The sequence below is a fragment of the Phasianus colchicus genome, chromosome 29 (assembly GCF_987193195.1).
Source record: "Phasianus colchicus chromosome 29, bPhaCol1.hap1.1, whole genome shotgun sequence".
NCBI classification, from domain to species: Eukaryota; Metazoa; Chordata; class Aves; order Galliformes; family Phasianidae; genus Phasianus; species Phasianus colchicus.
Window position 1 is genome coordinate 2,988,942 of NC_143464.1, and position 24,563 is coordinate 3,013,504.

Genomic DNA, 24,563 nt, shown 5'->3' on the forward strand with positions numbered 1-24,563 from the left:
TCCACCAGGACACCCAGGTCCCTTTCTGCAGAGCTCCTCTCCAGCAGCTCATCCCCCAACCTGTACCGGTGCATGCGATTATTCCTCCCCAAATGCAAGACTCGACACTTGCTTTTGTTAAACCTCATCTGGTCTCTTACTGCCCAGCTCTCCAGCCTGTCCAGGTCTCGCTGAATGGCAGCACAGCCTTCAGGCGTGTCAGCCGATCCTCCCAACTTCGTATCATCAGCAAACTTGCTGAGGGTGGCCACCGTCCCCTCATCGAGGTCACGGATGAAGATGTTGAATGAGACCGGACCCAGCACCGACCCCTGAGGAACACCGCTGGTTACAGGTCTGCAACCGGACTCTGCAGCGCCAACGACGACCCTCTGCGCTCTGCCAGTCAGCCAGTTCTCAACCCACCTCACTGTCCACTCATCTATCCCACACTTCCTCAGCTTTGTTATAAGGATGTTGTGGGAGACAGTATCCAAGGCAAGCTAGAGGTAATAAATAATTTAAAACATACAGATAGGCCAGTGACAACTTATGTATAGCCAGCATTGAAAATAGATGTCACGCACTGCAAGAGTATCCTGCCCAAATTAAAAGGACAATTTGTTACATGGCTCAGGGAGTGCCTGAAGAAGGTATTGAGGAAGATGGGGCACGTCCCCTCCGTACCCTTTGTTTAACAAGGACTCTGAAGAAAATCACCATATCAGTATGAACAAGAAGAGTTGAGACATCTTCAGGGCTGACACCAGATAACAAACAAATTAACAGTAATTAACAAATGTGAACCTTTGATACGATTCTGAACCTGGAGTACCCAGCCAGCGGGGAAACGGGGGAGGCAAGGGGGGAAGAACAGGGTATGCAGACTGTTGTGTTGTGTCCAGAGGTGCTCCTGCCCGTGGGACGCCCGCCGTTGCAATCGCGACTAAAATCTGCTTTTCTCAGAGATCCCGTCCTGACAAAAATCACTGGGATGTTTCCAGCACCTGCAAGGGGTGCCTGTGTGTGTGTCCGTGTGAGCGTGCTGAACGAAACTCACAGGGCCGTGTGCTGCTCTGGGTGCGTGGTTTGCTCGCCTCTGCTCCTGAGACAGCCTGTCTGTCAGCTCCAAACGTACCCTGGGACGGACAGACGGACAGACAGCCAAAGGCGGTGCAGAGCGGTGGGATTGCACGCGTGCACGCGCACGAGGATGTTTCCTCGACGGCATCTGCGTGTGAGCGTGCAAAAGGGCTGCGTTGCACACGTGTCTGCACGCGCGTGTGTGCCTGCATAACCACGGCTGGGAGCATCGGGGTCTTTGCACGTGGCTGCGTGGTTTTGCACACGGCTGCACGCTCGTCGGTGGTGCGTGCACATCGGTGCCCGCGTGTGTGAATGCAGAGGGGTGCGTGTGAGTGCCTCTTTGCACTCGTGTGCACGGTTCTGCACACACGCGCATACACACGCTCCCAGGGGCCGTGGAAGCGGAGCGGGCGCGCGGCGACAGGCATCGCCACGGGCAGCCGGGCCGCGGCCAGCCGAGTCGCGCGCGGTGATGACGCAAAAAACCGCGCGACCGCCCACAGAAAGGACCCCGCGCGCAGAGCCCGCCCCGTTCCGCGGCCCGACCAATGGCAGCGCGACGGGGGCGGGCCGAGCGCGGGCTCTCCGCCAATGGCGGCCGCGGCTGCGGCCCCGTCCGGGGGACGCCGGGCGGTCAGGGGAAGGCGGCGCGGGGCCGTCCGTCCCCCGTCGGCGCCGAGCCGTCCTCCGGAGTCGCCGTTCGGACGGGAGCCGGTCGGGAACGCGGTCGTTTCCGTTGATCGCTCTGCGCGTTCGTCGATTAAACGTCGGAGCTTCGTTTCCCGGCGCTTCTGCCCGCGGTCGTTTCTGCGGCTCCGATAACCCGCCCCGTCCCCGCGCCCGGCGCCGGGTGAGGACGGGGCGGCGCGAACGGCCGCGTCATAGGATGCGAGCGCCGGCCCCGTCGCTCCCCCCGCATCCCCTGCCGTCCTCGGCACCGCGTGGGAAATGGCTGGGCTGGGATTCTGGGAGAGCCGGGGCGGCTCAGCCCGCAGAAGAGGAGGCTCGGGGGGATCCCGGGCACGGCCGTCGGTCCCCGCAGGGAGGCGCGGAGTGGGGGATGTTGGGGTGGTTGCAGCGGGCCGAGAGCTGCGGCTCCTCCAGCTCCTCCTCGCTGCTGCCGCCAGTGCCCCCGTCGCCCTGCTTTGTGCCCGGGGAAGGAGATGGTCACGTACTGAGCGTCGGGTGTGTTGGCCCCAGTGGGGGCACTGGGCAGGACTGGTGGCCCTGGGAGGCTGTGGAGGGCCGCAGGAAGCGCTGGGCACGTATGGAGCTCTGGGTCAGTTCTGGGCTCCGCAGCTCCAGGCAGCCTCTCCTGTGGAAGCGCTGCAGGGAAGCTGCTCTGGGGGAAGGTTGTACTGCGCTCATCTGCAGAGGTCCCTTCCAGCCCCTGTGCTTCTGTGACAGGCGGATGTGTGAAGGGAGACGGCCAGCAGGTGGAAGTTTGGTGGCTTTGCAGAGTCAGAGCACTGCAGCCCTGCGATGCCACCGCGTGTCTGAGCGTCATCAGCCACGTCCCTCCCTTTGTCTCCCTTCACTGCAATGGGAGCTGAGTTGTGTGCAGCTGCAGGGCTGGGGCACCCACGGCCTGTCTGGGCAGCAGTGCCAGGGCCTCGGCTGCCTCTGGGATGAACTTCCCTGACATCTAATCCAAATCTGCCCCCTTTATGTTAAAACCATTCCCCTTTGTCCCATCACCATCTCGACACGTAAAAAGTTCATTTCCATCAAGTTTATCATCTCCACTGAAACAATGGAAGGCCACAGTGAGCAGCCACAGCGAGTGTTGGTGACGGGGCAGGCAGAGAGCAATGCCTGTGACAGTGTCACAGAGAATCCTTGTGAGCTCAGGGGAGAGGGGCTGACCTCAGCGGTCACGGAACCCCCCGCTGCCACTCTTGAGCTCCCGCGGCAGGTAAGGCAGCAGGCTGCTCTGCTCCTGGCACTGCGGCCCTCCGGGTGATCCCAGTGCCCCAGATCTCAGCCCGGCGCCCATTTGGGCATTTCCCCACAGAGAGAATCCCTTCAGGGACGCTGACGGTGCTTCCGACACCCGACGCTGCTTTCTTTGGATCCCTTGTGCCACCACCGGCCACTGCTGCAATGCAGCCCAGCATTGGCGGAGCAGTGCCGGTGTCACCGCAACCCCTCCCTGTCCCCAGTGTCACCCACGTGGTGCCTCAGGCCTCCGTCTGGCCTGGGCTACCAGTTGTCCAGGGACAGGGAGCGCAGCTCCCACCTGGGGGGCTGCCTCCAGCCATGGTTCAGCTGCCACCCAGGGGGCAGCACTTACCGCTGCTGCAGCTGCTACCCTGGGATCAGCACCCAGGCATGGCTCCCCCCACGGCCCCTGCCCACTGCTGGGGACATCCCCTGCTGGCAGGGACGCCGCAGCCCCAGCAGCCGATGGGGCTGTGGCCTGGGGCCGTGTTCCATGGGGAGCCCCCGCAGCCCACAGGCAGCTGCCCGCTGCAGGCCTCCGGCAGCCCCGTCCTTCTGCCAGCACCTTCAGTGCGGCAGCAGGTGCTCCCCGTGCCCTGCACGCTGCCCGCCAGCTGGGAGCAGGCGGTGGGGCCCTTTGGAGATGCCGTGGTGCTCACGGAGGACCAGGGGCACCCAGCGCCCACCGACGTGTGCCCCCATCCCACCACGGCTCCGCTCACCTGCAGCACCGCAGCGCTGGAATCAGGTGGTGAGTTTGGGGCTGCAGAGCGGGCGGCAGGCTGTCCGCACCGGCTGGCTGTGGGAAAGCTGGCATTGCCCCACTGGGGATTTTCTTGCTTTTCCAGCAGCGACAACGAACGCAGACGTCTCGCAGGACACCATGGACATCGATGACCTCCTGACGTGGATGAACAGCGGTGAGTTTGGGGGCAGCAGAGCTGGCAGGGAGCTGTTTGCATTGAGCGGGTGTGGGAAAGCTGGAATTGCCCGTGTGGGGATTTTCTTCCCTTTTCCAGAAGTGACATCCAGCACAGAGATCCCGGACGACATCCCGGACATGGATGACCTCCTGGCGTGGGTCAACAACGGTGAGTCTGGGGGCTGCAGAGCTGGTGGGGGGGTGTCTGCATTGGGTGGCTGTGGGAATGCTGTGATCATCATTCTGGGGGATGTTCTTGCTTTTTCAGAAGTGACGAGCCCTCTGGAGATCCCCCAGCAGAACCAGGACCTCGTTGATGTCCAAGCAGAGGGGACCGATTGCACTGAGACTGTGGAAAATGGTCACAGTGAGCTGCTGCCAGAACTGAACGTCCAGGAAAGGGCAGAGCTGCTGCGGTGGATCGATGCCACGCAGCCACCGAGCCCAGCTGTCCCCAGCAGCCTCGACAGCGCTCCTTTCATCACAGCGCTCCCTGACTTTCCCTGGGCCGGCACGGAGCTCAGCGGAGAGGCAGAGGCTGATGCCAGGCCCATCAGCGACCTGTTCTGGAGGCAGCCAGCATGCTGTGGGCAGCTCTCCGAGTCACTGCCCTTTGGGCATCTGACGGAAGAGGCGCGGCAGAGGCAGCCCCGGGTGGTTCTCACCCGCCTGGCGCTGCCACCCGGCTGCATCTCCTGCCACGTGCCAGACGACCCCCACGGGGATGGCACCGAGCCGGCCGAGTGCCCAGCGCCCGCCTGCACCACCGGGAAAGGCAAGAGCAGAGGGCACGAGCAGCGCACTGGCAGCGTCCCAACCAGAAAGAGGGAGCTGCCCCTGGGCCAGGACGCTCCAGGACAGAAACGCCGGCGCTAGGTGAAGCTGGGTGGGCTCAGCACGAGCGGGAGCATCCGCAGAAACCGGCCCACATGGTGCAGCAGGAGGCACGGCCATAGCCAACAAAGAAGCCTACCTGTAGCCCTGGGCTCCTTGCCGGCCCCAGTGGCACACAGAGAGCAGCAGCTTTGCTCCAGGGGCACCAGCACCGGCCCAGCCCTACTCCTCCAAACCTGGGCTGTCCACAACTGTCATCTTGGACTAGGATGATGTGGGACTGTGTTAAATTATGTTAAATCCTGTTAGATTCTGTTCAGTTATGATCAATTATTTTACTTTACATTACGTTATATCATTAAATGTTTTGCATTCACTTTCCTACGTCTCCACCTGCAGTTGTTCATGCAGCTCCAAAACCCCCCAAGGCCCCCTGCAGACACCTATGGGGCAGGATGGGGCAGCACAAAGGGCCGTGTCCCAGGCCTGCCCTCACCGGCCCAATTCCACCCCTCCAAAATCCCCTCTCTTCCTCAGTCAGCACTGCCTGAGAATGTAAGGATGGGGAATGGTTGGGGTGGGATTCTGGGAGAGCTGGGGCGGCTCAGCCTGCAGAAGAGGAGGCTCGGTGGATCCCGGGCACAGCCATCAAACCCTGCAGGGAGGTGCAGAGAGGACGGAGCCGGGCTGCACCCAGCAGTGCCCAGCAGCAGGACCGGAGGCTCGCACTGCAGCACAGCAGGTTTCCCTGTATGTCACCACTGAGCCCCCAGCTTGGGTCAGCGCCACTGAATATTTTTGCCAATGATCACAATGCAGGAGATGAGTGCATCTTCGTGAAATCCACCAGGCATCCTAAGGCATGAGGTGCTGCTGGCACTCCTGAGGCTTCTAAGGGACAGCAGGGAAAACCGGAGGGCTGAGGACAGTAGGTGGGGGCTCTAGAAGGGACTTTGAGGTGCTGCGGGTTCAGAATTGCGTTTTTTCCTCATGTTTCACACAGAAGGTGGCAGTTTGGCTCAGCACCTCGAGGTGGCAGCAGGACCCCCAGCAACGGAAGCGTCCGCTGCCCAGAGCCCCGTGTGTGGCTGTGGGAAAGATGGAGAGTGGGATAAACGTAGAACATGCACAGGAGGTTATCAGGTCAAACACAAAGTTGGCACCAAGCTTCCCCCAGCAGCTCTTTGCAGGCAGCTCAGTCATCGTGTTTCATTCTCTCCTCACTCGGTCCAAAAGCATTATCCTCATCTGCCAGCAGGTGTTACCCCCGACCTCGTCACTGGGCAGTGCTTCAGCAGCACCAAGTTGCCTCTGTGGCCCTCATTCACCTCACTGCGCTAGCACTCAGATGTTATTCTCATTAAACTACATTCTTTCTTTCCTCCTCCAAATAAAATATTTGTCAGACTAGAGAAATAGAAGGCTGAATCTGGGACACCCACAGTCTGCAAAATAGTCTGGCACGAGGAAACAATGCTGAAGGCCGAGAGAGGTCTGTGCCAAGGAGCGCATCTGCAAGACAAAAGGGAAATATCACCCTGCAGCCTTCTCCTTTAAAGCAGAAGGGAACACCTTAGAAAGACAGAGCACACTTCATATGCTCAAAATCCAACACGTCAGGCTGGCAAGAGAGGATTCTGAACTGCCATCCTTTACGCTTCCCTCCACAGTGGGGTCTGTCACACAGAGCTGGGTAGGAACTTACTGGCACTGGCAGGGCCCTTTCTTGCAGCACCACTCCTGATATTTAGAATTAAAAGCATAAAGAAATCATAACAGAAGTTCTCTGTGAAAACTACACATAATGTTCCTTCCGCAAGCAAACAAGCCCAATACATGCTATTAAAAACTCCTGCACCAAAAAGCAGCAAAGATGGCATGCAGGACAGAAATAGGTAGTGTGCGTGTTTAAAGGCATTTTAGAGCCCAATGGTTCTTGCTACAGCACACCTGACTCACGTTAAAAGCTGAACAGCCACAAGAATACCTGTTTCCATCAGCAGCCATCATCCAGAACAGCCAGATTTCTGAGGTCACCTGGCCCAAACGTTCCTTTTGCTCAGCACTTTATTCGTGCAAGAGGGATCTAATCACGGCACGTGCGTCAGTCTTCAAACAGCCCGTCCTAGCAGCAAGGAGCGAGGAGTGGCACTAATACTTCTTCACTGGTGGGAATCTCAACAGAAGGTGTTGTGCTAAAGGTGTGAGGTTAAGGGAACATCCCTATCAAGAGACAAGTCTTAGCATGGAAGGTTTAGTCATGGCATGCTGACCAGAGCCAGGCCAAGGGCCTGAAGCCACAGCCGCAGCTCGAGAGGCCAGCACCAGCCCTGGGTTGTGCAGCCACAGTTACAGCCACAGAGGCCGACAGCAGCCCTGGGGCCTAAAGCCACATCGACAGCCAGAAAGGCCGGCACCAGCCCTGGGGACCAGAGACACAGCGCGAGAGGCTGGAACCAGACCAGGGACCGAAAGCCACAGCCACAGCCAGCGAGGCCGGCACTGGCCACAGGGCCTGAAGCCACAGCCCGGGAGGCCGACATCAGCCCCAGGGCCTGAAGCCACAGCCAAAGGCCAGCACTGGCCCTGGGGCATAGAGATGTGCATTCCTAGTGCTGCTGCTGGTTCCCTAGGACTCCACTGACCACCACGAGGCCGTATTGGTCTTTCCTGGTTTCTATTGGGCTGCACAAAGTCATCCTCGCTTCTCCGTTACTTTACTGCACATAACCCCATTGGGTGACCCCAGTGTTTATTTCCCAAAAGCTGGATCTGGGAGGCGTCCGTTTCCTTCCCTTGTGATGAAGGCACAGAAGCGATGCGGGCACTCGCTGAGGTCACAGTGGTTGCTGGGCTGGGAGCGTTTGTGCCACAGCTGGTGAGCAGAGCTGGTGCTCTGGTGAGCGTGCTGCACGCAGACTGAGCTGTGAGCCTTCCTTGGAGCAGATCACCTGTGAGAGCCCGTCAGAAGCACCGCTGCGGCGTGTGTGTGAGCTGGGCACAGCTCCGGCTGAGCAGGGACCAGGTGAGCTGGGTTTGGTGCCGGCTGCTTGCCGGGAGCTGTCTCAGCAGGAAGGCTGGGCTGGGGAGGAGTTCCCAGCTCCAGCAGTGCCCCTCAGCACGGCTGTTTCCAGGGGAAATGGGTTCTTGTTGTGATTCCATCCCACGTTTTGGTGAGGATGATGAAATGTCATTCCTCCCCTGGTCAGTTGCTGCCGGGCCCCCGCCTTCATGTCAGACCCTGACAAGGAAGGAGAGCACAAACATCGTAGAGTTCAAGTCGTGCCTTGCTGCCCCACAGATGGCTGGGTGCAGAGCTGCTGAGGAGATGCAGAAGAGCACTTGCTGACACCAGCCATGCAGTCAGACACAAGCTGGAGCTAGGGTTGGGCAGCTCTTGCAGCCAGCTGATTTGCAGACATCGCCCTCCTCAAGAGACTGAATTGCGTGGCAGAAGAAAGGTGGGAGAATGCTTCTTCCTCACCATTTGTCGCTTGTTGGTACTTTCTGCAGGATTCCTGTCCAAAAGGAGAGTCTGGGGATCGAGGCAGTCTGAGGAAGAGTGAAGCCAGCTCTTTCCAAGAGTGGGGGAAGTTCCTGCGGAGAGAGCCCTCGGAACTTCAGCTTCCTCTGACACTTCACAGAATCACAGAATTGGCAGGGTTGGAAGGGACCTCAAGGATCATGAATCTCCAACCCCCCTGCCACATGCAGGGCCACCAACCATTCCACCTAATGCTAGACCAGACTGCCCAGGATGCCCCATCCAATCTGGCTTTGAACACCTCCAGGTATTGACGGGGCATCCACAACCTCCCTGGGCAGCCTGTTCCAGTACCTCACCACTCTCTCCGTAAAGAATTTCCCCCTGACGTCCAACCTAAATCTCCCTTCCCTCAGCTTAAAACCATTTCCCCTTGTCCTGCTGTCACTCACCCTTTCAAAGAGTTGATTCCCCTCCTCTTTGTAGGCTCCCTTTAGGTACTGAAAGGCTGCAATGAGGTCACCCCGCAGCCTTCTTTTCTCCAGGCTGAACAAGCCCAGCTCCCTCAACCTGTCCTCATAGGGGAGGTGCTCCAGTCCCCTGATCATCTTCGTGGCCCTCCTCTGGACCCTCTCCAACAGCTCCCTGTCTTTCTTGTACTGGGGGCTCCAGACCTGGACGCAGTATTCCAGATGGGGCCTCATAAGAGCAGAGTAGAGGGGAACAATCACCTCTCTGTCCCTGCTGGCCACCCCTCTTTTGATGGAGCCCAGGATCCCATTTGCCTTCCGAGCCGCAAGGGCACACTGCTGGCTCATGTTAAGTTTTTCGTCTACCAAGACCCCCAGGTCCTTCTCCACAGGGCTGCTCTCAAGGACCTCTCCTTCCAGTCTGTAGGGATGCTTGGGATTCCTCCGGCCCAAGTGCAAAACTCTGCACTTTGCCGTGTTGAACCTCATCAGGTTCACCCGGGCCCACCTTTCTAGCCTCTCGAGGTCCCTCTGAATGGCATCCCTTCCTTCAACCGTGTCGACCACACCACTCAGCTTGGTGTCGTCAGCAAACTTGCTGAGGGTGCACTCAATTCCGTCATCGATGTCATTGATAAAGATGTTAAAGAGCACCGGTCCCAAGACAGACCCCTGGGGGACGCCGCTCGTTACCAGCCTCCACCTGGACATAGAGCCATTGATGACCACTCTCTGTCTGCGGCCTTTCAACCAGTTTCTTATCCATTGAGTGGTCCATCCATCAAATCCACATCCCTCCAGTTTGGAGATAAGGATGTGGTGGGGGACCATGTCAAAGGCCTTGCTCAAGTCCAGGTAAATGACATCGGTCGCCTTTCCCTTGTCCACCGATGCTGTCACTCCATCATAAAAGGCCACCAGATTGGTCAAGCATGACCTTCCTCTGGTGAAGCTGTGCTGGCTGTCACGGATCACACGCCCTTTCCTCATGTGATCAAGCATGTCATCCAGGATGACCTGCTCTGCCCTGCATAACCAAGTACCCAAAGTTTAGGGTTAGGGGAGGGGTTGAAGGTGAGGAGGGCAGAGCGCAGGAGCAGGGTCTGTGGGTGTTGGGAGTTCAGGATAGGGATTAAGGGTTAAAAGTCACCTTGTGGGGCATAGATGATGCAAAGATTTAGTGAGAGAGTTTGGTGTTCTGCTAAGGTTTTCAGGGCAGTGTTAGGGTACAGGTAAGCATTACAGATAGGTGTTTTGTTTTGGGCTGCAGTTTGGGCTAGCGTTAAATATAACATTTTAATGCTAGCAACTAAAGCTTGGTTTTAGAATGAGTGGGAGAGTAAGTGTGGGAATCTGTGCAGTCCGTTCCTTGGGAATGTTCTTGGCAGCAACGTTTAAAGAAGCCTGGAGCCTTCAGGCACTGCCATGAGGAGATCTCCACTAACGATGGACTTGCTGTGGTGGAAACTGTCTGACACAATTGCCTACTGCGTGTCCTTGCTTGTGTTTGCAGCCACACAGCAGCACTGTCACCAAGCCACAGGAGCTGCAATGCTAAGGGTCAATGGGATTGAGTTTCAGCTCAACACACCTCCACCACACCACTGAATTCTGTCTCTTAGCACAACATTGTGCATTTTCATGCACAGTTTGATTAACAGTTGTATGCTTCCTGTAGGATTTTGGGTTTCTGAGAACAGTTTACGCCAGCAGCTCCAGAAATGTTTCATAGGAAGGAAGAGAAATGAAGCCATTACATGTCCTTTGTTTTGTTAAACTTCACAGAAATGCTGGTCACTCATGTACAGCGTGTCTGGGCAACACTGAATAGGTACAAACTGAGTACTACTGGATGTGGATAGTGATGTTTCAGCAGAAAACATTAGAATACATAAAACACACACAAAAAAACTTTCAATAAATTACACTTAGCAGATGAATATACAAACCAAAAAAAAAAGGCAGTTGTATTCCGTTAAAATCTGCATTACAATGCTTAGGTAGAAAAATGTGGGTAGTTCACTGCTTTCGAAACGCATTTGGTCATCAGTTTCCAAAGAGCATCCTTGAGCTCCTGGTTCCTCATGCTGTAGATGAGGGGGTTCACTGCTGGAGGCACCACCGAGTACAGAAATGACAGCACCAGGTCCAGGGATGGGGAAGAGATGGAGGGTGGTTTCAAATAGGCAACCATGCCTGTGCTGAGAAACAGGCAGACCACCGCCAGGTGAGGGAGGCACGTGGAGAAGGCTTTGTGCCGTCCCTGCTCAGAGGACATCCTCAACACGGACCTGAAAATCTGCACATAGGACAGCACAATGAAAACAAAGCACCCGAAGGCTAAACAGACACTAACAAGGAGAAACCCAAATTCCCTGAGGTAGGAGTGTGAGCATGAGAGCTTGAGGATCTGGGGGACTTCACAGAAGAACTGATCCACAGCATTGCCTTGGCAGAGAGGCATTGAAAATGTATTGGCAGTGTGCAGCAGGGAATAGAGAACCCCAGTGCCCCAGGCAGCTGCTGCCATGGTGGCACAAGCTCTGCTGTCCATCAAGGTCCTGTAGTGCAGGGGCTTGCAGATGGCAACGTAGCGGTCATAGGACATGATGGTGAGAACGCAATACTCTGCAGAAAACAAAAAGAAAAAGAAAAAGACCTGTGCAGCACATCCTGAGTAGGAGATGTGCCTGGTGTCCCAGAGGGCATTGGCCATGGCTTTGGGGAGAGTGGTGGAGATGCAGCCCAGGTCGAGGAGGGCGAGGTTGAGGAGGAAGAAGTACATGGGGGTGTGCAGGCGGTGGTGGCAGGCTACGGCTGTGCTGATGAGGCCGTTGCCCAGGAGGGCAGCCAGGTAGATGCCCAGCAAGAGCCAGAAGTGCAGGAGCTGCAGCTGCCGCGTGTCTGCCAACGCCAGCAGGAGGAACTCGCTGGTGGAGCTGCTGTTGGGCATTTGGTTCTTCTGGGCATCAGTACCTGTTCAAGGAGGAATAAATCAAGGACAAGTCTTTCTATGTGGGGAGGGTTCATTCAGCTCCCTGATGTGGTCTACATTTCATGGGGTCCGGTTTGCCACGAGGGACTCTGCACTTATCTCTGTGCAGATAAGCAGACTTGTCCCTATGGGTACATGGGAATGTGGTGATGGTGTGGGGTCAGGCTTTCTTTTCAGAGTGTATCAGATAAAATCACTTCTAGTACAGAAGTGCTGGTTGGCATCTGAACCTTAATGCCAAAAATATGTGGGTCAAAAATTGGAATTATAGGGATTGCTTTTTCCTACAAATTCTCACCCTGCTCAGTATGCCTAAGGAGTGTTTGCTGAAGTCTGAACAGCTGTAAGACCTGAGAGGCAAAGGGATTCACTGCTGCTTAGTGCAGAGTAAGGGGAGCTGACTGGCAATGCTCCTGCAGTGAGGTCGCAGCCCGCTCACACCCCTTATATCCTGTAATCCCTCTCTCCTTTCTCTTCCATCTTCATGTCACCTGCAGAATGTGCCCCTAGTACTGATGCACAGTACACGGGAGCTGCTCTTAGTCAGAGCTGTGTCTCTGCAGCACTGCCCACTTGTAGGAGCTCCCTGTGTCCCAGGAGCTCAGAACAGCTCAGCAGCGGAGGATTTCATTTTTATCCACTGATCCCCCCGGAGATGATCCTGGGTCTCTGTGGCCAACAGCTCCTGAAAAACAACAGCATCATGATTGTACTCTGAAATCTGCTGCGTTAACCACCAAATGTCCACTGGACAGTGACCAATTGCATACATGTGGTTAGTCCTGCCAGAGAGTGTTTGCTAAAACAAAAAGGGCACACAGACCTGGACAGGGAGGGGTGGACTTTCCCTGGGCAGGGCAGCGATCCAGCTGAAGCAGTGCAGGCATCTCATCCCTAGATGAGACCAGAGAAAGATTAGGAATACTTGTGGCAATCCTGAATGAGAACAAACTTCCTGCATTTATGGCATCTCAAAGTGTCTTTTTCACCCGTCTCCATGGAGCATGGAGAATTTTGCAGGTGACTAAATGGCTGGGCTCCCAAAAGAAGAGCCAGATCTTTGTTCTCCTTCTGCTGCACATTCTGTATCACAAGGCACTGCAAAGCTAATATGCATCTTTATTCCTCAGCTGATGAAAACCCATGTGAATGGCATCAGAAGCAGCCTAGTGTTGTGCTGATTTCCTTAGTTGTCCAGCAAACTCACATGCAGCTGCAAATGCAACTCAGGGCCTTCAGGAAAGCCATGCCCTAGCAGAGTCCGTGCTGCTTGGACAGCTCTGAGCCTTACAATGGGTCTAACGCATGTGTGCCACCTTCTGAACAAAAATAACATAGATGCACTAAATCCAATGATCCATCCTGGGTAGGTTTGTTGTCTTATGTGTTTTTACACTAATGAGAACAGCAACACATGCTGAGCTAGAAATGCTGGTAGAGTTGCTCTTGTTTGGACCACAGGGACGTGGTTAAATGGCTTCCACAACTGGACTGTAGCACCAGGGGATACAGAGTCTTTACGATGGATGGATGAGGAGACAAGGAAGGGCGACTGCTCTCTGTGAGAGTGCACTGAGCTCTTCCTGGGGATGGCAGAGCAGAGAGGACAGAGCAAATTGAAATGGCAAACAGAGGAGACCAACAGTGTCTGTTCCTGGCTTCCTGATCAGGAAGAGCAAGTGGAAGGTGCCCTCTGCAGACAGATGGGAGCCTCATGTTGTCAGGCCCTTATCCCCGGTGGGGGCCTTTTTCACTGCAGTATCTGCAGCAGGGACAACACAGCAGGGCATGCACCATCCAGAAAATCTCTGGAGAGCACAGCCGGCAGCTTCTTGACCAAGACATAGAGGATCGGAAGAGGAGAGGTGCTTTGCTAGATCTCATACTCACCAGCAGCAAGGACCCATGGGGAATGTGATGGTCAAAGAGAACCTGATCTGCAGTGGCCATGGGATGGTGGAGCTGAGGAGTCTGAGGGGAGGGAAAAGGACAAACTCACATCTTTGGACTTCAGGAGAGCACACTTTGGCTTCTTCTTCAAGTCTGTGGTGTACAGTACAGAAAGAAAGCATGTAGGAAGTGTAAACAAGAAGTGGTCAGCTGGGAGCAGTGCAGAGTGTCTGCACTATTGTACCTGCTGAGATGTGTTTAAGAAGGCCAAAGTTCAAACACAGCTGAATCTGCCCAGGCATATCAAACACAATAAAGATTTGTAGAAATACATGGGCAGCTCAAGGAACACTGTGGCCAGTGTGTACCAACAGTAGAATGGGGCAGGGTACCTGGCATGAAGGGCATGAAGGGCATGAAGGGCATGATGAGTCCTGTGCTGCATGGGACCATCTAAAACAACAACTGAGAAAGAAGAAAAAAGCTCATTACCACAGTGTAACTCCATTTATACAAAGACTGAGAGATGTCACGGACAGCTCTGGGCAGGGAAATTCTGGGGAGAAACAGGCACCGTGCAAGACACAAATGGATCTTCTTTTCTAAGCTGTAAGCCTTAAAGATGTTCATTAATGTCAGTAAAATTGAAATAAAAAGAATTGAAGACTAAGATAGAAATCAGTGAAAATAAGTTAACAAGATTCTCACTTGTATCCTCAGGAGTCCTCTCTCTTTTGACGTTGGAAACACAAGTCTTTGAGAAGATCTTTGGTCTTCTATGTTTTTATTTTTTCTTAAATACAGTGTTTTCCAGAACTGTGTTTGCAGGACATAGATGCCTTCACGTACAGGGAGACAGACAGTGGTGCCAGTGCCAATGCCCTGTGACCAATGCCCAGCGTCCACTGCTGCTCTACCCTGCTGCGTATTTGATGTCCCTCATCCTCCAGGTGTCTCCAGCTCTTATAAATCAATGACCATGGTTCAGGGCATGTTTTCAGCAGGCCATCTGGACATTGCTCTCCAGATTTCCCATCCCTTGATCTTTGTTCACTCTGATACCTCCGAACTATCTGGCTGATCTGTCACCTTTAGGAAGATTTCTGGAACTTGCTCCATCTGTCCAAACTCCGATGGACTCTTTGATCTGCTCCTTAACTGTGATTATATCTATCCCTTCCTCTCTCTGCTGAACTCATTTTTTGTACAACTATTCTCTGTGAAAGACAAACCTCATTAGATGTGGCTTGGACAAGGCATGCCATTGTTCATTCAATTGCATCATGTTTACAACTGTTTGTTGGAAAAAAAAAAAAAAAAAAAAAGAGAGAAATCTTTCATTATCCATGTGCAGCTTATTCTTTGAAAAAGCCAGTTGGATTTGGTGCAAAGGAGTTTTAACACTGAGTTGGGGACTGCAGAGGAGAAGTGTGATGGGAGGAAAAGTGATGGAAGTCCCACGGAGCCAATGTGAATAGAAATGGAGAGGGGTAGCAGAGGAGGACATTTGTCCATACAGTGACAGAACAAATCTCATTAGGGAACATCCTGGGTCAATATCAATTGCCAAGTGCTGCTGCAACTTCTTGATTAAACTCAACTATAAATAAATAAATAAATAGACTTCATTAATGCCTGTTGTTCTCTTCCTCTTTTAGATGTCTCCAGGTACCTGTCCAGTTTGCTGCACAAGTTCTGAACAGCTGAAGAAGATGACAGGAAGGCACAAGGCACAGGAGGGCTCTTCAGGTTGTAATGGGCCCCACGGGGCATTTGCTGCTGAGTCCATCAACCTCCAGTGCACAGAGAAGATTACACAAAGTGCTCAAGAGTACAAAGTCAGAAGGAACAGTGAAGTTTCCTGGAGTATTAATGGGCCCCACTGAGGGCCATGGACAAGCAAGCTTCCCCAGGGACTTGTTAGAGCAGATAATTGGAAGCCATGATTGCAGGCAGACCAAGGCACTGGGATGGTGGCTGTGATGCTGAGCAAAGCCTCCTTTGTCTTCTGAAGCAGAAAGGCCAAGGCCTGATCCCCAGAGCCTTGGCAGGGAGATCGTGTCCCTCCCTCCTGCTGGCTCAGGGCCCTTCCTGGGGCAGTGGGATGGAGGTTTGTCTGATGTCAAATGAAAGACCAGGGCACAGCAGCTGCCAGACTCTGCATGGGGTGCAAGGATGCCGTGAGGCCCAAGTCCCATGTGGGCAGTGTGTCTCATGCCAGGATGTGGGATGTGAGAGGGGCTCAGTCTGAACAAGCAGTCAATCACAACAGAACTTTGAACTCCCAGGCCCAAGGTGGAGGCACCATTTCCTCACTGGTAGCATTTGGTTCTGGGGATGCCGTGTTTGATGCTCACCCACATGCAGAGCTCCTGTCTCACTGCAACACCACTGTGCTCATATCAGCTGTGACGACACAGTGGAGCTGAAATCACTGAGCTTGTCTCCCCTTTCCAGCACAGTGACTCTGACATCACTGCAATACTGACCACTGCCACAACCCAGTAATTATGACATCACCCCTCTCCACACTACCGAGACAACACCGTGACTGTGCTGCCACTGAACTCCTACCCACTGTGACAGCACAGTGATCCAACATCACCGTGCTTGTACCCACTGTCACAGAATCCTAGGACAACCCACAATGGGAAGGACCCATAGTGATCATCAGGTCCAACGTTTGGCTCCACACACCCGTCCTAAAAGCAGAGCATATGACTGAGTGTGTTGTCTTGTTACGGAGTTATCTGGATCAATGTGTGTCCGTGACAGAGGGCTGAAGGCTTGGCAGTCCCACTGGCCAAAAAATAAAATAAAATAAAATAAAATAAAATAAAATAAAATAAAATAAAATAAAATAAAATATAAAAAAAATTATAATAATAAAAATAATAAAAAACAGCATCAATGATTGAAGAAGGAAACTTATTTTTACTAAACATGATACTGGAATGTAAGATAACACAATGTTATAAAATAAAATTGGAATTTAGGGTAATAACTGAAATATAATGAGAGAGCAAGTGTCTGAAACCAAAAGCCTTACTTTGAACTGAAGGCGCACGGCTGGGGCGCGCAGCCACACACTGCCAGGCAGCGAGCAAGTGAGAGATCCCAGGTCTTCCTCCCACGGCTTATCTTCCCCTCTGAACTCAGAGTCCCCTGGGATATGCGGTTCTTCTTCTCTTCTGAGAACCAGGTATCCAGAAAGTTGTCCGTCCACAGAACTGGAGTATTAACTCTTTCATTCCCGGTGCTTTACATGATGTTATGATGTGGAATACTGATAACAAGAATCATAAAACCATGACACCAGATGGGGCATTGGCAGCTTTGCTCGGCACACACAATCTGTTAGGACAAACAATGCTTCCGAAATCAGCTTGGCTACTGGTGATTAATTCATCTGACTTCAAAGTACGTTTTGCAGAGATGACCCTGTTGTCTATCAGGAGCTGCCAGCCCTGCAGCCCCAAAGGCATCTCCAGGGAGAGCAGTGAGGAAGAGAAAATGACATCCTCTGCTGGGCTGGGCTGGGCTCCTGGGACTCAGGGAGCTCCTACAAGTGGGCAGCGCTGCAGAGAGACAGCTGTGCCCAGGAGCAGCTCTTCTGCACAGCACAGCCTGCAGGTGACAGGAGGAGAGGAGAGAAAGGGCAGAGAGCTTATAGGATGTGTATGGTTTGAGCAGGTGTTGAGTTCACTGCAGGAGCACTGCTCACAGCCTTTGACAAGGTAAGTCTCACTGCAGGCTTTGACTCTGCCGCCTGCCAGGCTCAGCACTCAGCACTCAGCACTCAGCACTCAGCACTCAGCACTCAGCACTCAGCCTGCCCGGGGAGCTGCCCAGGGCGCTGCGGGGAGACGTGTGGGGGGAAGGAGTCCCACGGCAGGGCAGGGCAGAGGTCTTCTGCTGCTACAGCTGCTGCCTGGGGCAGGGGGATAACAGCTACACTGCACCACTGGGTGTTTTTTTTTCCAAGGGTGCTTTGCAGGAGGAGAGACAAGGCAGGGATTTTCCAACACCTGTTCTTAGGGAAGGAGAATGAGTTGGAGGCAGAATTCTGAAAGGAGATGTGAAATATGAACACATCTCTGAGAATCCTGAATTGTACCATTCACAATTTGCCCTTATATGAACATTCTCCTAAAGTGCTTTCAGCTGAAATTGCTATCGTTTTCTGCTGACATGAATAATGCTCTTATCCTGAAAACAGACAGCTTTCTCTAACAGAAATTTAAGGGCAGAAAAGAGGTAGGGATGGGCACTGTGAGTGCAGACAGCATAAAGATATGAGGGATGGAAATTGAGTGTAAGAGGAAATTATCTAGGAAGCTGAGATATGATTAGGAAATGAGAGGAAAGTAAGAGCTCTTTCAGCTTCTACTTCTTAAGGTACACTAAAGCTCATGCAAGGAAATTGAAGTTATGGAGTTAAATGAACATTTTTCAAAGAGAAAGAAACATTTCTATAGTATAGCAGGAGGAGAGTGTCTGCAAGTTATCTTGACTTCTGTCATTATTTTCTGCACTCCGCACAGGACTCCATGCCCAGGAACTGCAGATGCCCAACAGCAGCTCCATCAGCGAGTTCCTCCTGCTGGCGTTGGCAGACACGCGGCAGCTGCAGCTCCTGCACTTCTGGCTCTTGCTGGGCATCTACCTGGCTGCCCTCCTGGGCAACGGCCTCATCAGCACAGCCGTAGCCTGCCACCACCGCCTGCACACCCCCATGTACTTCTTCCTCCTCAACCTCGCCCTCCTCGACCTGGGCTGCATCTCCACCACTCTCCCCAAAGCCATGGCCAATGCCCTCTGGGACACCAGGCACATCTCTTACACAGGATGTGCTGCACAGGTCTTTTTCTTTTTCTTTTTCTTTTCAGCAGAGTATTGCATTCTCACCATCATGTCCTATGACCGCTACGTTGCCATCTGCAAGCCCCTGCACTATTGGAGCCTGATGGACAGCAGAGCTTGTGCCACCATGGCAGCAGCTGCCTGGGGCACTGGGGTTCTCAATGCTTTGCTGCACACTGCCAGCACATTTTCCCTGCCTCTCTGCCAAGGCAATGCTGTGGATCAGTTCTTCTGTGAAATTCCCCACATCCTCAAGCTCTCCTGCTCAGATGCCTACCTCAGGGAAGTTGGGCTTATTGTGGTTGGTATCCTTGTGTTTTTTGGGTGCTTTGTATTCATTGTTGTGTCCTATGTGCAGATCTTCAGGGCTGTGCTGAAGATGCCCTCTGAGCAGGGACGGCACAAAGCCTTCTCCACGTGCCTCCCTCACCTGGCCGTGGTCTTCCTCTTTCTCAGCACTGCCATGGTTGCCTATTTGAAGTCACCCTCCATCTCCTCCCCATCTCTGGACCTGGTGGTGTCATTTCTGTACTCGGTGCTGCCTCCAACACTGAACCCCCTCATCTACAGCATGAGGAACCAGGAGCTCAAAGATGCTCTTCGGAAACTGATGACCAAATGTGTTTCGAAAGCAGTGAACTGCCCACCTTTTTCTATCTAAGAGTTTTAATACAGATTTTAACAGAATCAAACTGTCTTACTTGGTTTATGTATTAGTTTCCTAAGTGTAATTTATTGAATGTTTTATTCTGTGTTTTAATTATTGTAATGTTTTTCACTTAAATGTCATTATCCACATCAAGTACTACTCTGTTTGTACCTGTGCAGTGTTGCCCAGTCACAGAGTACATTATAAACCAGGATCTCTGTGAAGCTTATCCAAACATCGGGAATGCAATGACTTTTTCTGTCTCACTTCCTGTGGGACATTTATGGAGCTGCCAGGGTCAGCTGTTCTCAGCACCCCATAATCCAGCACGAAGCATACAGCTGTTAATCAAACTGTGCGGTGACTGCAGCCTGCAATAGCTGACGGGCCATCCCTTGGCGCCTGGCTGGGGTCTGTGCTTTCAGGCTCACATCTGTCAGTGCCTCTGACAGGCCAGCAGCAGCACCTGGTTTGCACGTTGGTTGTCAGATCCCCTCTTCCTCAGTCCCTGTGAGACCTTGTGTATGAAAATGTCTTGGATATGGGTTTCCATCTCAGAGGCTTAAACTTTTCCCTGAAGTCTCCCTTCAGTCTTCTTTCCATTTGCCACACAGAGGTGGGCACTGCCTCCACGATGCCCTAGGGTTGCTGAAGCACACATGAGAGCCCAGGAAAGGTTGCCCAGGACTCTCAGGAGACATTCTGGAGCATGAATTTGTAGGTGGGAAGTGCAACTGTGGGGTAGCACAGAGCTGCTGGGCAGGTGGTGCAGGTCCTCCTGCAGAGCTCTGTGTCCTTCTCCTTCCTGAGTCAGGTGCCACTTCCATCTCAGGAATGGAACAGCCAACAGAGGTGAGACAGAAACTTTTCAAGAAAAGGCTCAGGGTTGCATGAGAGACAGAATTCAGTGGTGTGGTGGTGGTGTGTTGAGCTGAAACTCAGCCCCATTGACCCTTAGCCGTGCAGCTCCTGTGGCTTGGTGACAGTGCTGCTGTGTGGCTGCAAACACAAGCAAGGACACGCAGTGAGCACTTGTGTCACACAGTTTCCACCACAGCAAGTCCATTGTCAATGGAGATCTCCTCATGGCAGTGCCTGAAGGCTCCGGGCTTCTTTAAAAGTTGCTGCCAAGAACATTCCCAAGGAATGGACTGCTCAGATTCCCACAAGTACTCTCCCACTCACGCTAAAACCAAGCTTTAATTGGTAGCATTAAAATATTGTATTTAATTCTAGCCTTCCCTGCAGCCCAAAACAAAACACCTATCCGTAATGCTTACCTGTACCCAGTGTTCTGAAAAATTCAGCAGAACACCACGCCCTCTCACTAAACTTTTGCTTAATCTCTGCCCCCAAATGGTGAGTTCTAACCCCTAATCCCTATCCTGAACACCCAACACCCACAGACCCTGCTCTTGTGCTCTGCCCTCCTCACCTTCAACTCCTCCCCTAACCCTAAACTTTGGGTACTTGGCTCTTCAGGGCAGAGCAGGAATGGTGGAGTCTTAGAGTCACCATCCCTGGATGTGTTTAAAAACAGTTTGGATGTGGTGCTCAGGGACGTGATGTAGCTGAGGGATGTTAGAGTTAGGGTAGGATGGTTAGGTTGGACTCGATGATCTTGAAGGTCTTTTCCAGCCTGAGTGATTCTGTGATGCTATGGAAGGGGCCCCCTTCCCCGCTCACCCTTCAAACTGTCACCGCCCAGCAGCTCTGCAGCCAGCAGTGCGCTCCCAGCCACCTCCACAGCCACGTGCCTCCTGCGGGCCCACAAGGCTCTGAGGCAGAGCTGCTGCACCCCTGTGCATGCACACACATGTGTATCCACACACCCGCACACACCCTTTGTGCAAACGCACGCACGTGTGCAAGGACACCTGTAATGAAGGCACTGGGGCACAGCTGCAGCCCCATCCCGAGATGCGGGTTGCTGTGGGATTCCTCGTTTGGACGCTGCGGGGTTAACCCGGAGCCGCAGTCTGAGGGACACTCCTCATGTGCTCTGCAGATGGAAGATGTGCCAGGAGCCAAGACAAGACTTTCACAGACAGCGCAGGGGTGGCGTTCCTGGGCCGGGCGGGAAATGCAGAGCAGCGCCCACTGCCCTGGGATCTGCAGCACTGCACAAGGGCTCAGGGCGCAGCACTGCGGCACAGCTCCCCGAGGACGCCGGGTTCAGCACCAGAGCCCTGGGTGGGCTATGGGGGGCCTGGGACGGTGATGGGGGTCCTGTCAGGGACTGTGGGGGGCTGTGAGATCCCTGGGGGGAGCTGGAATGGGTAAGGACGATGTGAGGGAGGAAATAGGGGGGTTGAAAGTGAGCCCAGTGGGGGACATGGGGTGCTGCTGGGGACTGTGGGGCTCTGTGAGGTACCAGGCAGACTTTGGGGGAGGTGTACTGGGTCTGAGAAAGTCCTTGAGGAGATCTGGGGCTCTGTGGGGTGCTATGGGGGATATAGGGACATGGGCTGGATATGAAAACACAGCCTGCGGGGGCAGAATGCTGCTCTCAAGTAGGCAGGATGTTGGCTGCAGGTAGGACACAGGGGTATGGAGTTGTATGGGGACACGGGGGGAACGGGGGGATGTGGGGAGCATTTTGGGGTAAAAAGAGGGGATGTGGGGCAGTGTTGGAGCGCACTTCTTATTTTGTGAGACTGTACAGGGGGTCCCTGGACCCAAAGGTGGGGCCCTGAGCCATAACCCCACATGAGCCAGAACCCAAGAGGACCACATAACCCTGTATGTGTGTGACCCCATGGCTGCACGTGACCCACAGCCCTGTGTGAACCATACTCCCCACACCACACTGTGACTCCCTCACCCTGCCTGCCCCCATCACGCTGCAACCCCTGACATGTGGCCCCAGAACTCTGGGATCCTTGCCTCCACCTCACCTTGACTATATAACCCCATGTGGCCCATAACCCCATGTCACCCCAAATGCCCCTACCATCCCATATGACCCCATCACTGTGACCCACAATCTCATCTGACCCCATAACACTGAGCCACCCCATAACCCGACGTAACCCCATAACCCTGTGACCCTCCAGGACCCTCATGTGACCCACGACCCCGTGTCCTCACCCCATGTGGCCATAGAACCAGCTGTGTGTGGGGAAAAGGCATCTCCTCCTTCCTCAGAGTGGGGCTGCCCCAGAGTTGCCCCAAGGAAGACATGGGGCGGGTTGCAGCCATACGTCTCAGTTTGGAGAACTGGGAACTGGATAAAGGGGCCACAAGAAGGACAGGAATGCTTCTGCAGGGAAATACCTGTCACAAGGGTTGGTGGGTTGGTAGCTTCTGTTCCTCTAAGTGGACGAGAACAGAACAAACTGATCCCACTGAGACTGGGGAAGGGACAGGACCTGCAGTGCTGCGTGGCAATGAGGGAGACTTGAACCAGGAATGGAGCTGGGATGGACTGAAGCAAATCAACTCCTTCACAAGACAGTGGGAGAAGAAATCCAAGTCAGCTGCAGAACAAACAGCAGAACTCCTTACAAAAAAAAAGGTATCCCAGATTGGGGCTGTTGGAGCAGGAATGGACAAAGAACTCTGATGGCAGCGCAGCACGAGGAGGAAGGAATGCATGGTGGTGCAGAAGGAGAAGGATGGAGAACATCAGCGGTGGGATTCCCCTTTTGCACGGTCACCCAGCACTATGGGACTCTGCAACAAGAAGCTGCACCCTGCCGTGGTCAGCATGGCTGTGTGTGTCAGCTGTGTGCTGCTGGAAATCATCTGAGCAATAAGAAATGAGCTTTGCTGCTGCACCGAGAACTGTGCCTAATGGAACATCAGATGAGAGCGTTTCTTGCACATCCCAAAGGCACCTGGGGGATCTGCTGGGATGTGGGTAAGTCGTACAGGGTTGTGGGACAGTTAAAGGACGCCTATGGGAGGGCTATAGGGGCACTCTGGGGCAGCTATGGGGCAGAGCCACACCTAGGAGCTGCCTTTACCCAACACACCGCTGTGGTGGAACTGCTGCTGGCCACGGGCTGTGGGCAGTGATGGGGCTGTTCTGGGGCTGCTCTAGGTTGGCTCTGGGGCTGCTATGGGGCAGCTATGGGACACACCCACAGCTCAGTGGGGCTGATGTTCCCTCACACGCAGCTGGTGGGGAATCTGCTCTGATCATGGGACCCCCTCCATAGCCCCCCATTGCCCTTTTGACCCCCATTTTGCCCCCCAAGATGTAGGTAAGATGAGGGTCAGGGGCAGATAGAGACTGCTGTTCTACAGCAGCCCTACAGCCACCCTACAGTACACCCTGAAGAACCCAAGAACTGACCCATCACTGTCCACAGCCTCATATGGGCTGATGGTGCTCATAGGGCTATGGGTCACGTGGAGCCTTGGGGTCACGCCGAGTTCTATGGGGTTATGGGGTCCTGTGGGGTTATGGATCACGTCTCCACCTTTGGACCACAGGGAACCCCAGTCCCCTCTCAGGAAGAAATCAATACATGCACTCCAACATGGCCCACATCCCCCATTCTGACCCCAAGGGCCTGGAGCATCTCCCCTGTGAAGAAAGGTTGAGTGAGCTGGGTCTGTTTAGCCTTGAGAAAAGAAGACTGAGAGGGGACCTGATCCAGGTCTATAAATATCTAAGGTGTGGGAGGCAGAGTGTCGAGGCCAGACTCTTTTCAGTAGTATGTGGAGACAGGACGAGGGGAAACGGCCAGAAGCTGGAGCATAGGAAGTTCCGCACCAATGTGCACAAGGACTTCTTTACGGCGAGGTGACAGAGCACTGGAACAGGCTGCCCAGGGAGGTTGTGGAGTCTCCTTCTCTGGAGATATTCAAGACCTGCCTGGACGCCTACCTGTGCAACCTGGTGTAGGGAACCTGCTTTGGCAGGGGGGTTGACTCCACGATCTCTGGAGGTCCCTTCCAACCCCTATGACTCTGTGATTCTGTGATTCTGTGAAGAAGGGCTATGGAGAATTGCTCTGAGTTAGAGGATGGATGAGAAGGAACATGCTCTACTTGCCCTCCTGCTGCAGTTTCGAGGGGGCTCTGGTCTCCTGCAGGTCCTATCGGAAAGCTGCCTGTTCCAGAAAGGACCTCTGAGGCCTCTGGAGATGGCGTGGGATGCTTGTGATCACACAGTGGGGTTTTGCTCCTTATCATTTATCCTTCAATTAATGTGTTTCCTATTAACATTTATCATTTCCTATCTACCTATGTAAAGTACTTCTCCTATTGGGAAGGTGAACCACACTGGTGGGATATGGCTGAGGAGCATGCTCTGTTTTTAGGGAAGTTGTATTGTATTTTATTGTTGCTTGATTTAAAGTTGGAAACCTGTCCTGTGCCTGTGCGCAGACAGTTCTCTAAGGAAAGCAGGTAAAGGAGTGGTCTGAAGGAACTGTAACATCCAGCTGCAGACTTCAGTGGAGAATTCTGCTGTCGGGAAAAGTGATGCAAGTGCCAGG

At 53.6% G+C, this 24,563-nt stretch overlaps 3 protein-coding genes across 3 annotated transcripts; 2 read left to right on the top strand and 1 right to left on the bottom strand.

Moving 5' to 3' along the window:
* Positions 1 to 2,125: 2,125 nt before the first annotated feature.
* LOC149914633 (uncharacterized) lies at positions 2,126 to 5,133 on the top strand. Its single transcript, XM_090126464.1, has 5 exons — positions 2,126 to 2,330; positions 3,080 to 3,757; positions 3,855 to 3,926; positions 4,026 to 4,097; positions 4,197 to 5,133. The coding sequence occupies exons 1-5, from the start codon at positions 2,126 to 2,128 to the stop codon at positions 4,802 to 4,804; spliced, it is 1,635 nt and encodes a 544-aa protein (XP_089982590.1). The 3' UTR covers positions 4,805 to 5,133.
* Positions 5,134 to 10,712: 5,579 nt separating this feature from the next.
* Positions 10,713 to 11,699, bottom strand: LOC149914634 (olfactory receptor 14J1-like). Its single transcript, XM_090126465.1, has one exon. The coding sequence runs from the start codon at positions 11,667 to 11,669 to the stop codon at positions 10,713 to 10,715; it is 957 nt and encodes a 318-aa protein (XP_089982591.1). The 5' UTR covers positions 11,670 to 11,699.
* A 6,469-nt stretch (positions 11,700 to 18,168) lies between these two features.
* LOC149914635 (olfactory receptor 14J1-like) lies at positions 18,169 to 19,125 on the top strand. The gene has a single exon (XM_090126557.1). It carries the CDS (start codon positions 18,169 to 18,171, stop codon positions 19,123 to 19,125), a length of 957 nt encoding a protein of 318 aa, XP_089982683.1.
* Positions 19,126 to 24,563: the final 5,438 nt, after the last annotated feature.

Excerpts from the sequence above, each read along its gene's own strand:
- LOC149914633 (XM_090126464.1), top strand. The coding sequence starts at position 2,126 with ATGTTGGGGTGGTTGCAGCGGGCCGAGAGCTGCGGCTCCTCCAGCTCC. Across the intron at positions 3,758-3,854 it reads CGCAGCGCTGGAATCAGGTG|CAGCGACAACGAACGCAGAC; the intron begins GTGAGTTTGGGG and ends TTGCTTTTCCAG. Across the intron at positions 4,098-4,196 it reads CCTGGCGTGGGTCAACAACG|AAGTGACGAGCCCTCTGGAG; the intron begins GTGAGTCTGGGG and ends TTGCTTTTTCAG.
- LOC149914634 (XM_090126465.1), bottom strand. The coding sequence starts at position 11,669 with ATGCCCAACAGCAGCTCCACCAGCGAGTTCCTCCTGCTGGCGTTGGCA.
- LOC149914635 (XM_090126557.1), top strand. The coding sequence starts at position 18,169 with ATGCCCAACAGCAGCTCCATCAGCGAGTTCCTCCTGCTGGCGTTGGCA.